Raw genomic sequence first — 15226 nt, 5'->3', positions numbered from 1 at the left:
TTCTCTCTGAAGTCTGAACTGACCCCATGCTGAGTTTTACGACGTTACTCAAAACCCCCTCAGACCTGAAAACTGAAGCCACTGCTGTGTCTCTTTTTATCTCAAATTCCCAACTGAAGCCTCGATTGGGCAAAATGGGGTTTCAGTCTGTTCTAATATTTTTAGGCCAGAAATAAACCATGGTAACCACAGTGTCCGTCCAAAATTTCAGTTACTGCAGTTATTGTTGTGTAAGAGAACTTTAATTAAAAAAAAAACAACTGGCAATAAAATATTTAAAAATATTTGAGTAACACTGGTCTTTTTTATTGCTGATATGGCCATGTAATAAATAAGCACTATGATACAGAATTATTTTCCCACAAGAACGGAATGTTCAGCGTCCCTCCACCACGCGCCAGTCTGTCCAATCACAGAGCTCCAGTGAGGCGCATCACCCGCGCGTTGATCTGGGGTTTATGTCCATCCCCTTCAGAAAAAGCCATTCAGTCTACACTGACCGCCGCGGCCACAGCATCGGTTGAGGGAAGAAGGATCAGCACTAACTAGCAGACTTGTCTGTAGAGAAAGAAGAGAGATGATGTATTAATGTTTTAAAGCTTCATACAAGGATTATACGTAGGCCTATTTACTGTAAAAGCTATTCATACAGTTTTCCACTGGAAGTCTCGAAGAAGAAGAAAAACTCTTGTGTGAGAAGAAGACCTTTCATATCTATGGAAGAGAGTGCCAAACACTTTGGACAGGGGCTGTAGATGTCTTCTGTGTATGCTTTGTGGTTATGAACTTCAGTGGGTTTTGAGCGCAAGAGACTCGTCGCTTTAAATCTCAAACACTGAGGAAAAGTCCTGAAGATGAAGGGAGCAATGGCAGCACTTCAACTCTGTTTGTATACCTTGGCCGTAAAGGTGAGTTATTATTCTGCTTTACAATATTATATGACATTTAAACTCGTAAACTCGTTTAGTTTTTTTAGTTTGGATGGCTGTAAACACATACTTTTCTCTGTTCATATTTTCCAACGTTACTGAGTCTTTCCAGTTACTTTTTTTAAGAACAGGAGACCAGGGAGTGTTGTAACACTTTTTGCTTTAACGTCTGTAAAGTTTTTTTTTTTTTAGCTATGTAACGTTATCTCACATTTTGATATAGTAGCTATTCAGTAGTATATAGTAGGCTATATCTGCTTCGAACTGAAGTACTTTAGAAATCCACAACTTATTTAATGTCTGTTAATGTAAAGTACAAAAAGTGTGCTGTTGTTGCAAACTACTCTTTGTAACACTAATAAAGTTTATTGTGGTAATCACATTTACTTGTTCAAAATAATTAAACGGTCACCCTCATTTCATTTTAAACAATTTAATTGAGACATGTAGGACATTTTAATTCAAAATAATAAAAAAAATTCTGAAACAAATAAAAACATAAGCTAATGTCTCTAAAAACATAACAGACCGAGACACTATTTTGGCAAGTGTAGCATATAGAAATACACTGGATAGTGTTACAAGTATCACATTAATCAGGAGAACCCTATTCAGATGACACCTGTTTCAATTAGCACGCTTTAACATATTCAAAAATTAAATAAGTCTGACATAAAAGTGTACTTTCTTACTTCAAAAGCTTGTTTCTAACTGGTTAAACTGAAGGTGTTACAACTCAACTGTGTTATAACACTCCCCGTTCAGAATGTGTTGAACTTGCATATTAGTCTGTTGGGGATTCAGTATATAATTGCAGTTTTTTTTTGCAAGCGTGTTGTACTACGCAGAAAGTAATTTTTTGTTACTTGTGTGGATAATATGTTCCTTTTCCTTAGTTTTTAATAAATGCTGGATATTGCCTGGCACAAAAGTATAGTCAAAGACAAATGGGATTTGTGCCACTAATAACATTAAAAGGCATAGCTCTTTATTCATAGATTCCAGTTATTTCTACAGAAACTGCGTTATTTTAGGGGAAACTGGCTGCCATGTTAATCGGTCAAAAGTTTCGAGGTTTAGCTAATAGACCTATCTAATTCTTAAAGTCGACATTAAAAAAAATTAACAAACTGTCAGCAAAGATAGAAAGAACGAGAATGAAATATTCTCAGGGCTACTTCAATAAAGAAGCGCTTTATATTTACTCCAGCAGTTCCCTATATAGTTCCCTATATACTCACAGTTTCAGTCATTCAGTCATTAAGGTCTGTTGACACCATGAACGAAAGGAAAAAGCGAAACGAATCAGCGACGAATTAATTGAACACCATCTCTTCTTTACTCTATCCCGCTTCTTCTCGGTCATTCTTTGAAGCGCTCTGGTCATTGTATGCGAGGGAAGTCTCCATTTGTTTCTCTCTGAAGTCTGAACTGACCCCATGCTGAGTTTTACGACGTTACTCAAAACCCCCTCAGACCTGAAAACTGAAGCCACTGCTGTGTCTCTTTTTATCTCAAATTCCCAACTGAAGCCTCGATTGGGCAAAATGGGGTTTCAGTCTGTTCTAATATTTTTAGGCCAGAAATAAACCATGGTAACCACAGTGTCCGTCCAAAATTTCAGTTACTGCAGTTATTGTTGTGTAAGAGAACTTTAATAAAAAAAAAAAACAACTGGCAATAAAATATTTAAAAATATTTGAGTAACACTGGTCTTTTTTATTGCTGATATGGCCATGTAATAAATAAGCACTATGATACAGAATTATTTTCCCACAAGAACGGAATGTTCAGCGTCCCTCCACCACGCGCCAGTCTGTCCAATCACAGAGCTCCAGTGAGGCGCATCACCCGCGCGTTGATCTGGGGTTTATGTCCATCCCCTTCAGAAAAAGCCATTCAGTCTACACTGACCGCCGCGGCCACAGCATCGGTTGAGGGAAGAAGGATCAGCACTAACTAGCAGACTTGTCTGTAGAGAAAGAAGAGAGATGATGTATTAATGTTTTAAAGCTTCATACAAGGATTATACGTAGGCCTATTTACTGTAAAAGCTATTCATACAGTTTTCCACTGGAAGTCTCGAAGAAGAAGAAAAACTCTTGTGTGAGAAGAAGACCTTTCATATCTATGGAAGAGAGTGCCAAACACTTTGGACAGGGGCTGTAGATGTCTTCTGTGTATGCTTTGTGGTTATGAACTTCAGTGGGTTTTGAGCGCAAGAGACTCGTCGCTTTAAATCTCAAACACTGAGGAAAAGTCCTGAAGATGAAGGGAGCAATGGCAGCACTTCAACTCTGTTTGTATACCTTGGCCGTAAAGGTGAGTTATTAACAATATTATCAATATTATATGACATTTAAACTCGTAAACTCGTTTAGTTTTTTTAGTTTGGATGGCTGTCTTTTCTCTGTTTTCTCTGTTCATATTTTCCAACGTTACTGAGTCTTTCCAGTTACTTTTTTTAAGAACAGGAGACCAGGGAGTGTTGTAACACTTTTTGCTTTAACGTCTGTAAAGTTTTTTTTTTTTTAGCTATGTAACGTTATCTCACATTTTGATATAGTAGCTATTCAGTAGTATATAGTAGGCTATATCTGCTTCGAACTGAAGTACTTTAGAAATCCACAACTTATTTAATGTCTGTTAATGTAAAGTACAAAAAGTGTGCTGTTGTTGCAAACTACTCTTTGTAACACTAATAAAGTTTATTGTGGTAATCACATTTACTTGTTCAAAATAATTAAACGGTCACCCTCATTTCATTTTAAACAATTTAATTGAGACATGTAGGACATTTTAATTCAAAATAATAAAAAAAATTCTGAAACAAATAAAAACATAAGCTAATGTCTCTAAAAACATAACAGACCGAGACACTATTTTGGCAAGTGTAGCATATAGAAATACACTGGATAGTGTTACAAGTATCACATTAATCAGGAGAACCCTATTCAGATGACACCTGTTTCAATTAGCACGCTTTAACATATTCAAAAATTAAATAAGTCTGACATAAAAGTGTACTTTCTTACTTCAAAAGCTTGTTTCTAACTGGTTAAACTGAAGGTGTTACAACTCAACTGTGTTATAACACTCCCCGTTCAGAATGTGTTGAACTTGCATATTAGTCTGTTGGGGATTCAGTATATAATTGCAGTTTTTTTTTGCAAGCGTGTTGTACTACGCAGAAAGTAATTTTTTGTTACTTGTGTGGATAATATGTTCCTTTTCCTTAGTTTTTAATAAATGCTGGATATTGCCTGGCACAAAAGTATAGTCAAAGACAGGAAAATAACACCTTTTGTCTCTTAGGATGTGGATAGCACAACTTTGGCGTTTATTATCACACTCATTCAGTGTAATATCCTCCACAGCGAGTGTTCACAGCGAGTATAAATTGAGTTTTTTGCATCCAAATGGAAAATCTCATCATGTTTTCCAAATGATAAATTATGCCCTGCAGATGTCAACACAGAGCCAAATGGCCTTGTGATTTATTCCCGTTAAACCGAACACCAAAATAAAAGGCTGCTTTGTCACTCCAAATTAAAACAGTTAATCATAAAACAACTGGTTTGTCTGTTCTGACAGTTACACAAAAATGCAAACGATGAACATTTTTGCTTGATGATTCTGCACTCTTTTCAGGTCAGTGGTTGTTAATGCATTAAATGCTACTGGCCTGATCCAGATCCTTGTCTCCTGGTGTGTTCAAACAGTCTGTGGGGGAGCCAGGGATAGCAGCAGACCAGCTCCCCCATGTCTGTTGGTTGATAGGCAACCACAGCTTAAGTACTGCTGGGGCCTGGGATATCCGGGGCATTGTAATTATCATCATTTTCTCTTGGTCTGCGGAGAGCAAGGGGGTAGAATTTGCAGCTCAGTAATTTGACTTTCCATTTAGCCACATCACTTTACTTCTTTTGGTGCGGGCAGAATCGCGGTTTCCTCTTGAACTCACAACCTCGTTTTTTGTTGGTTTTTTTACTTCCCTCTCTCTTGTTCCCTGCTCGTTTTGATAGAGAAGCCCACTGTCTCCGTCGGCAAACTGACACTTTTGTAAATGATCTTGAAGTTCTACAGGCCCGAGGCCATGTTTAGCCTGCTGTTTAATGTGTTCTGACTCTTTTGTGAAGCGTAGCTTCTGCTGCTGTTGGCTGCAGTGAGATAAGATAGGGGTCAGTCTCTAGCTCAATCAGTGGATGTCTATGGTTGTATGTTTGGTTGGTGGGGGTGAGGGGTCAATCACTGTTGCCTCCTGGGGCTCATGGATCCTTTCATGTTTTCATCATTCTCTTTCCAAACTCACTCATGGGCAGCACACATGTGCTCATAGATTATATTGTACAGCACTGGACTTAAGGCAAGACAACCCAGGTGAGTAGGGTAAAAAAAATACATAAATATAAATAACTAATAGATATCACCATACTTCCTTAGTTGACTGATAACATTACATTTTCTGAAATGTTACATTAATGGCTTTAAATATGCACTGATTTGCATACATTTTCCAGAACAGAAACCTGAAGATTGGATAAAGCAGGGTTAAAAATTCTAAATTTCGTTTTGTTGACATATTAGAGTTTTTACAGACGGGATGTTGGCTATTTTATTTGATCACTCCATAAATCAGAAAAATATTGTCATCGGCCAGAAAAAAAAAAATCACCTTTAGGAATAAAATCAGGCGAATCATATATGAACAAACCCCTCTGTGTTCATTTTGAGAAGACTGCCTTTAAAACATGGATTGTAAATGAAATCTACAGATGCAAATAGATAAAGTGCAATAAAAGTATTTGGATGTTTGCTTTCAACTAGTCTGAACAAAGACATGTTATAAAAGCAAAATATGCCAAAATCTCAACACTGACCAGAACATGAAAAAAAAAAAAGGGAACGAGATGTTTGGGTAGATCAAAGATGTTTTGTGTGAAGTGGCTTCATTCAAATGCATTATCTCTCTGCATTATGTGGAATCAGCACTTAGGCTGGAAGTGTCTGTAGTGTTTATGCCCCCACCCTCCCCTCCTCGGAGCTATACATTCCTGCCTCTACCCAAATGTTTATAGGTGATTATATCATTTGTTTGCACTTTGTACATTCTATTTAGCTAGACTTAGGTACAAATTATAAGGTGAGATATTGTTATATATATATATTGTTATATATATATTGTTATTATATTGTTATTGTTATTGTTATATATATATATATATATATATATATTATTCAATGATTATTTGAGTTAAAATTACATTCAGTTATCTGTCAAATATCAAAAAGTCATATTGTGAAATATTATTAAAGTACATACAATTTAAATAACAGTTTTCTATTTTAATATATTTTAGAATATAATTTATTCCTGTGATGCAAAGCTGAATTTTCAGCATCATTACTCCAGTCTTCAGTGTCACATGATCCTTCAGAAATCATTCTAATATGCTGATTTGATGCTCAAGAAATATTTTTATCATTATCAATGTTGAAAACAGTTGTGCTGCTTAATATTTTTTGTAGAAAACCATGATACATTTATTTTAGGATTCTTTGATGAATAGAAAGTTCAAAAGAACAGCATTTATTTGAAACAGAAATCTTCTGTAACATTCTGAATGCCTTTACTTTTACTTTTGGTTAATTTAATGTATCCTTGCTGAATAAAAGTATTAATTTCTTTCAAAACAACAATCTTACTGAACCCAAACTTTTGATGTGTATAATTTATTGGGCTAGCCTTTTTTATTTTATTTTATTTTATTTATCTATTACTGTAACTACCATGGACTTCCCAATATTCTAGTTTGTGGTCTATCAATTTGGGCTTTTTATATGGCAGATTCTTAAATGTTTAAATTTGGTCCCTTTCAATGCTGAATATTTAGTTTCTCAAATCTTTATAAACCATGAAAAGGTGTATCAGCAGAAAGCTGGTGTGGCTGAAATGCAGAAAGAAGCTGCTCTTTTTACTTACAAAGTGAAGGTTGTTGCCCTGTGGGCAGCTGTGTACAAATGTGTATTAGTGTTTCTATGAGATTATGAGCGTGTGCACTCGTTCAACAGGTTTACACACGCTCTCATCCCAACAGAGAACAGAGAGGAGAAGAGAGAGACATCAGAGAGGCTGTGTGGGTTTTGCTTTCCCTCTTTGGAGGAGCTTTACATGTTAGGCATCTGTTGGCTCTTGTCAGGGCCCCAGGGGGCAGTTGTGAAGCGGAGTGGGTGTGTGAGGGGTAATTTTCCTAAACATATGCATGTTTAAGATGCCGCAGAACTGACCTCCTCTATCACACCTGCAGAGCTGAGGGGGACATCAAAGTCTTCTCTCCTACTCAAACAGACGCGCACACACACATCACACCCTCCCCTGAGGTCTCAAGCTGCACCGGTGTCCCCACTGCTGATACGTCTGTTTGAAATGGGTGCTAATACACATAATGTTCCATTTCCATGAACAAGGAGTCTTTTTAAACATCCCTTAATGATGGTCTGCCTCACTCATTTATGATTTTGTTTTGTTATAGTTGTGTGAAAGGCTGTGTTGTTACACTCGGTCACTATTTACACCCAAATTGGAGTGGTAAAGTCACAAGGACTCTTGAAACTCACTTCAGGCTCTCACAGGAAACACTGTGCAATTAAAATGCCGAAACCCCATTTAATGCAAAATCACAGGGAAATGTGTGTGTGTTAGAACATAGTGTCCCACGTATGTCAATGTGTGGACTACACGATATGGCAAGTTCTCCTCCAAATTAAAAGCTGTGGATTCATGAAGCCGCTCTTTTTGAATGTGAATCAGACTTATATTGTTTAGAACTTTGTAATTTTTACCTATAACACCACTCCGCATCATGAAATCACATCCTTGTTTCTTATTCATTTTGGAGTGCTGATTCCAAAAATAGTGTCTGTTTTGCTCTAGCAAGTCACCCTTTCTCACAAAATATGATGTGCATTTCAGAGCATTTTTGTTTTTCGACAGCAGAAAAAACTGCCACAAAGACACGATTCCTATCTTCCTCTGAGCCAGGTTACAACTATTTGTACAATTCTCAGCTGATTTTTTACATGTATGACATTATTTTATGCCTAATCCTGATTTCAAGCTCAATTGCCAGTGATAGAAGAAAATGTAAACATGACACAGGCACAATGATTTCTGCTACATCTATAGGAGTTTTGCTACATCTAGACAACAACAGAAAATTACAGATTTTGTTAAAAAAAAAAAAAAAACTTGTGTATAAACCTTTTTATGTAACGTTCTTTGACATTAAATGGAATATTTGAACATATTTTTTCACTCCTTTCTAGACAAACCTTGTAAGTTAAATTATACATTTTCAATACGTATTTGACTACTTTTTTTAATATTTTGACAAGTATACTATACTTCAAGTTTCTGTTATATATTGAGACTGAGAGGGATAGAAATCTCTTAAAAGTCATTTTTTTGTCCTAGTATTGTCTTTTAGGTTACTAAGAGCAAAATAATGCTACAAATTGCATGTCATTATTAACATTAATATGAATTTGACGTGCTTGTGTGTTTTGCAGGTGGCGTTTGGTAAGAAAAAAAAAAAAAACTTGTGTATAAACCTTTTTATGTAACGTTCTTTGACATTAAATGGAATATTTGAACATATTTTTTCACTCCTTTCTAGACAAACCTTGTAAGTTAAATTATACATTTTCAATATGTATTTGACTACTTTTTTTTATATTTTGACAAGTATACTATACTTCAAGTTTCTGTTATATATTGAGACTGAGAGGGATAGAAAACTCTTAAAAGTCATTTTTTTGTCCTAGTATTGTCTTTTAGGTTACTAAGAGCAAAATAATGCTACAAATTGCATGTAATTATTAACATTAATATGAATTTGACGTGCTTGTGTGTTTTGCAGGTGGCGTTTGGTAAGGTCTGTACCAGCGAGCAGTTTACAAAAACAGGAGAATGTTACAGCATGTGTGCTGCGGGCACTGGTTTGGCAAACAGCTATGGTCAGGAAGACACCAAGTGTCAGCCGTGTCAAGATGGTGAGTGTTTTCAAAACATAAGTTTTCGTTTTTAATTGGAATAAATGCCTAGCTGAGAATATTGTTGTTTTCCCAATGTTTATTTCTGTTTTATTGATAAAAATCACTTTAAATCTCTCCTAGGTGTGTCGTTCTCAGACTCTGAGAGTCTTTTAGCCTGTCGTCTGTGCGCCCGCTGCCCCTTCGGTATTCCTGAACTGGCACGCTGCACGCCCACTCAGGATACCCAGTGTGATTGCGGTGAACGTTTCTTCCTGTGGCGGGATGGTAACAGCACAAGTGGGCTGTGCGCGGCCTGTAGCATGTGTGGGCATGGAAGCGGAGTGGTTCGGGCCTGTGGGCCGCTGGGAAATACCGTATGTGAGCGGTGTAAACCAGGGACTTACTCAAAGGAGAGGAGTGACAGGAAACCCTGCGTGCCCTGCTCACGCTGTAGTGATGACGAGGTGGAGATCAGACCCTGCCAGCCGGACTCTGACACTGTCTGCATGGGTGAGAGTGATGGTCATTGTATTCTAGTGTGCGTTTAGGTAAATTCTTTTGGGTGTATGATGGAGCAGCATACAACTGTAAGGCATGTTTATCCAAAATAAAACCAAAATCTTGATTAGGCTGTGATTTAATTAATTTTTTTGCGCTGCGTGTTTCTGAAACACTCTATTTGTAATTTTACAGTGAAATATTACAATAGTAATATTTCTTATTTTGTTTAATGGTTTTATTCAGTAATAATAAAACATATTATTATTATTATTATTATTTATAGTCATACTGATAAATAATCACAACATTTTAGCCAAGTTATGCAGCCCTACAAACAAGCACAGCAAACCTGGAGCTTTTTAAATGAATGAATGAATGAAAATCACATTTTAAATCACAATTTTTTATTATAGCTATTTATAGCTTTATTATAGCTTTATTTTCCCCCCTTCTGGTCTATGCATCCCTGCCTCTGCTGAATTATTTTTATAATATCCCCCTGGGTGATGCTAAAATATTAAATATTTTTAAAAACATCAGCAAGTAAAATAATGCAACATGATCACGCAATATTGACGGATCGGCAGAGAATCGTCTTTCTGCGAGTCAGAAATTATGGTTCTATTCTATTTAAAGAAATATGAGGTAAACGTGTTAATACATAATGTGCGCACTTTTGGAGTTCTATTCTATTTAAAGAAATATGAGGTAAACGTGTGAATACATAATGTGCGCACTTTTGGAGGAAAAGTTTGTATGTTGTGTAGCGAAGCACTGATCAAAAATAAATGGAAGCAAACGCTATTGAATATTTACAGGTTTGTGTCTCGTTATTCTATTCAAAATATCATTATGTATGTACATACAAAAATTGTATGTTTTAAAAACCCAGATGAATAAAAAGCATGAATTTATTTCTCAGAACTTGGCCCATGCTTTTTGAACTAGAATTTGAAAAGAAGTTTTCTTTTCTGTAACTTGGACCCTTTTAATTGTCTTTGATTTGACACACCTGTTAGTAAATACGGTTGTCAATTCCAAACACTGACTGTGTGAACGTAACCCGAGATGCATGTGTGTCTTGGATGAAGTTTGTGCCAAGCTATATATAATAACATTTATGCATCTGTGAGTGTGTATGGTTAGATTGTTAACATGTGGCAGACACCTGTGTTCAGTCAGAGAGAAGCTTTTAAGAAAATACAGCTCTCGCTTTGACTTCAAATGTTCTTCTTATTCTTCAGTGAGCTTAGCAACAATCCAGTCATGATCAGATTAAGAAGATAAACACTTTACATAGATTTTGTCTAATCTCTAAACAATCAAATGTATCATGTTTTAAACGTTTTTTAGTCTAAAGTGCCACATTTTTAATGGATTTGCCCTGAGGTGTGTTAAATCGGTTTGGAGGTTAACCAGCTGGCTAGTGGGTCGCATCCCATGTTGCCCTCTGTTCTCTGTAGAGTGGAGACACCAGTTAGAGCACTCGACCTGCCGAGGTCAGGGCAGCCACACCGAGTGTTTGGTGCACACAGGCAGCCTGTGGGTGTGTGAGAGAGTGAGTGGACAAAAGAATGCATGCATCTGTGTGATAGTGTGTGTGGGGTGGCCTGCATGATCTATTTCAGGATGGAGGGTGGGGGCATGAATCCTCTTGACCATTCCACACTGTTCAACATTTCGATCTGGCATTTAGTCTGTCAGCTGTGCCTGCGCCCACTGATGATGTGTTAATCAGCCTCACAGCAGATGTGTGTCAGATGTGGGTTTCATGTGAAAGCTAAAAAGAGCATTTCCTTTTTTTGCAGTCTAGGTGTTTAAGTGCTTCAGGGTGGTGTTGAGTGTGCTTCATATGTCTAGTCAGAACTAATGTGAGTCTAATGAGTTTGAATTTATAAAGCACAACTACAGACTCATATATATAAATAAATAAATAAATATATAGATAGATAGAGAGAGAGAGAGAGAGAGAGAGAGAGAGAGAGATCAAAAGTTTATTGTTTTTGAAAACTTTAATGTTTGTAAAGGCAGTTCAAAATGACCAATTCTGTTGCTTTTTTTTGCAGTAAAAGATCTCAACATCCTGTCCCGTCCATCTGGTTCTGATGGTCCGCGTGAATACCCCCGATGGCCGACTCTGAATGAGGAAACCGAGAACAGGAGCAGCCCAGCACCAGGGTCTGAATCCCCTCGACTCACTCCACAGGACCAAGGGGGTAACAACAACAACATCCTTGTCTACGTGTCTGTACTGGCTGCAGTGGTGCTCGGCCTCCTGCTCTACGTTGCCTACAAATGGTGAGATCGTGCAGCAATTTAAAGAAGAAAAATATGCTTTATGACGTTGTACACATGATTTACAGACAAATTCATTCTACTTGTGTATGTAAGATATGGAATACCGTAACGTGTCTGTGTAGTGAAATATTATTCTTGTTGTTTTTTTGTTTGATGATAAACGTGTGATTTGGTATGTGTCCAGCTGGAAGTCATGTCAGCAGAAGCAGGCTCTGGTGAAAGCACGGGTTGGCGAGTTGAATAATGTCGGGGAAGGAGAGAAATTACACAGCGACAGTGGCGTGTTCCTGGACTCTCACAGCCTTCAGGAAAGCCAGCCTAGCAAAGGTATGAGAGAACGGCTTAAACACAGATGTCTGGGGCTGGGAATTCATACACATTTACCGATCATAAGAGTAATTTCTACTATTTATTTGTCTTTTTGAACTGTTCATTTAAAAAACCATCTCATAAGCATCATTTGTACCATTCATTCGACATTTTTAACTGTTCATTAAAAAATGGCTCCTAAGAGTCATTTGTACTATTAATTCATCTTTTTGAACTGTTCGTTAAAAGTACTGATTCATATGAGTAATTTGTACTATTCATTCATCTTTTTGAACTGTTCAATTAAAGAACTGGCTCATAAGAGTCATTTGTTCTATCATTTATTTTGGGAATCGCGCTACCTTGGTCACATTATTTGTTTTTGATTCATAAGTGGTTCATAAGTCATTCATTTCAGGAGTCTGGCTACATTGGTTGTGCTGTATGCTTTGATTCACAAAAAAGAATTGGTTCATAAGAGTCATTTGTTTGTGAATTGGACTACACTGGTTGCGTTGAATGTTTGGAATACCTGGAAGTATTGTCACTCGTGGTTATTATTTGTTCCCTTTCTCATATTCTCGGCAGGCAGTAAACGAGACAGCAAACAGGACACGCGGCTTTATGTGAACCTGCCGCCCCACAGGAAGGATGAGGTACAGGGGCTTCTCGCAGAGGGGGACAATCGAAGCTGGAGGCAGCTGGCAGCCGCACTTGGTTACGAACAGGACCGCGTGGACGTCTTTGGACGGGGCCAGGACCCTATCCACACCCTCTTAACTGATTGGGCCCAACAGGAAGGCTCCACATTGGGTCTGCTCTGCTCCGCTCTCGCACGCATTGAACGGCCGGACATCATCAGCGCCCTCACCGCCCCCTCTCAAGGAGTGTCAGTGGTCTGAATACTTGAATATGTTTCTTACGCCCTCATGAAAGTGAAAGAGACACTAAAACCATAGAGGAAGAGCGTCAACTGACTCATTTTCGAATGCCTTGCACTAAGACTTTGAAGAGCAGAATTGGAAATAAGGTTTTTAATTCAACATAATGTTTCCCTTACGAATTTTGTTTCAACAGCTTGAGATGTTCCATCACCTCAGAACATTTTCTGCTCAAGACAGATGTTTCCTCCAGTATTCATGGGAAGTTTATGCTCCATACTATCCTCTTTGTAGTGTCAAAACAAACTCTTGTTTTCTCCGAGACACATTCATGCTGAACATTTTCATTGTCAGTGTTTTGGGTGGTTGTGGCTTCAGCTGTGGTTGGTATCAAAGACGTGGACATTTCGTGAACATTTCTGCGGCCTCGTGAATGACAGTTTTCCATTTGTGCGGAACGCAAGCATCATGCATGCGATTCAATCGTGCTTTTGTATTTATATTTCAGCGCTTCAGCCGTTTAAACTGTCAATACCGAAGCTAGATAGAGTATTTAGCTTTTATCAAGGGCAACATAACACTGTGAGGTGTTTTATGGTTTCCAGAGAGGAAAACCACTAAATGGGCTGCACGAGTGACTTGTATATTTGGAAATATACAGATACACGGTCAAGTTGCCTGAGCGAATGATTCTCTTTGACAAAAAATGTGTCTCATTCACACTAGTGCTTGGTTTGCACTTTAACCAACAATGCAACCTAAAAGCAATGTTATGTTTTTGTGAGTTATATGAGAGGAAAACTCTCTGGTGCCTTTACTTTGAATGCTCAGGTTTGTGCTTTGCTGGTTTACTCTACCATGTATGTATTTTAAGGTCATTCTGTATGTTAGTGCGTAGTTATAGATGAGACTTGATGGTTTCTGTGCTGAGATGCTTTTCATGTTAATAACATTCATGTTATGTATCTATCACTTATGGTTGTCCTTTTTAATAATGAAAGATTGATTTATAGGTATCTTTTGTATTTAAAAAAATAAAATAAAAATAAATAATACATTGTGTGAGAAAAGAAATAGTATTTTATGACCCTGAGGATTTATAATGGTGCAGTGTTATAATGAAAACAAGATCTGAACTTGGAATTACAGAAAATATCTTGCATTTCAAAAGCCTTTTCTGCACCATTAACCCAAACAGTCAAATCTGGAGCCGCTGGGTCTGATTACGCTCTTGTTGTTGTCTTGAAGCAGAATGCTCTAAAAAAAGAGCTTTAAAACCATAGCAAAAGGTGAAGCTGTTTTGTGTTTTTTTTTCTGGGCCTATTGCTCAACTTGGCAAAAGGGAGTGTTGTGAGAAATGTAAATCCGTTTGAGAGCCAAAATAGTGTTAATGCCAACTCAACACCCAACCAAAAACAGCAGTTTATTGGCAGTCAGAATTTTCTGATGTAATGACAGGCGATCACAACAGTGTGCTTATACACATTCTCATATTCACATTATACACATACTCTTATACACATAAATGTTTTTTATGTGTATAAGAGTATGTGTATAATGTTTAATTGTATTGAAACAGTTAGGGTCAGTTTGACCTGCAAACGTCATAAAAATGATTGATTATAATAATATATAATATTAAAATAATATATTAAGTAATATATAATACAGTAAAAAATACAGTGTATTGTCCCAGTTTTTTAATTAATAGATAATAACAGGCACGTTTTTAATAATATTTTGACCACTGAACTAAGAAATGTTCCTGGTTTCCATTTCAGAAATCTGGTCACCTTATGTGACGCTGAGAATGAATGCAAAGCATAGCAGCGTATTGTACATTTCGGGCAGCAATCAGGGGTAAAACTCGAGCCATACTTCTAAAAGACACTTATGGATATGAGTAGAACAGACAGTTGGCTCTGCTGTCATTGTACAAACGTTTTGCAGCTCAGGTGTGTGGATTTCCTAGCACTCTCTCTGTTCACATCTTGCTGAAATGTGTTAATGATTTCTGTGACTGAAGGTTTGCAGGGACTTGGGCGGCTCTGCATGCCGTCACGTACTCCAGACGGAGCTGCTTAACTGCGGTCTGGAGCAGCCCAGCGGAATGCCCTGGCACTGGGAGCTCTGCTCTACATAAAGAAGGGCTCTGCAGAGGGGAGGGGAAAACCAGCTCTGCTCAGATGGTTTCGGGAGAGTCTGAGTCCTGGAAGAGCCTCTAATGAAAGCAGTGCACCACTTTGATTCTTTGGTTTAATAGAGCCAGATCTG

At 37.6% G+C, this 15226-nt stretch overlaps 1 protein-coding gene across 2 annotated transcripts; it reads left to right on the top strand.

The window, feature by feature from the left end:
- The first annotated feature begins 501 nt into the window (after positions 1–501).
- On the top strand, positions 502–14246 carry LOC107752834 (tumor necrosis factor receptor superfamily member 16-like). Of its 2 annotated transcripts, none has more exons than XM_016568900.1 (6): positions 502–908; positions 8849–8981; positions 9105–9473; positions 11531–11762; positions 11947–12089; positions 12660–14246. In XM_016568900.1, exons 1-6 carry the CDS (start codon positions 855–857, stop codon positions 12971–12973), a joined length of 1245 nt encoding a protein of 414 aa, XP_016424386.1. In that variant the 5' UTR covers positions 502–854; the 3' UTR covers positions 12974–14246. The 2 variants fall into 2 exon arrangements, with proteins under 2 accessions (XP_016424386.1, XP_016424385.1); XM_016568899.1 differs by lacking the exon at positions 502–908 and adding an exon at positions 2845–3251.
- The last annotated feature ends 980 nt before the right edge of the window (positions 14247–15226 follow it).

Source organism: Sinocyclocheilus rhinocerous, unplaced genomic scaffold (assembly GCF_001515625.1).
Source record: "Sinocyclocheilus rhinocerous isolate Xijiao unplaced genomic scaffold, SAMN03320098_v1.1 scaffold771, whole genome shotgun sequence".
NCBI classification, from domain to species: domain Eukaryota; kingdom Metazoa; phylum Chordata; class Actinopteri; order Cypriniformes; family Cyprinidae; genus Sinocyclocheilus; species Sinocyclocheilus rhinocerous.
This window is presented reverse-complemented; position numbering and strand designations above follow the sequence as displayed.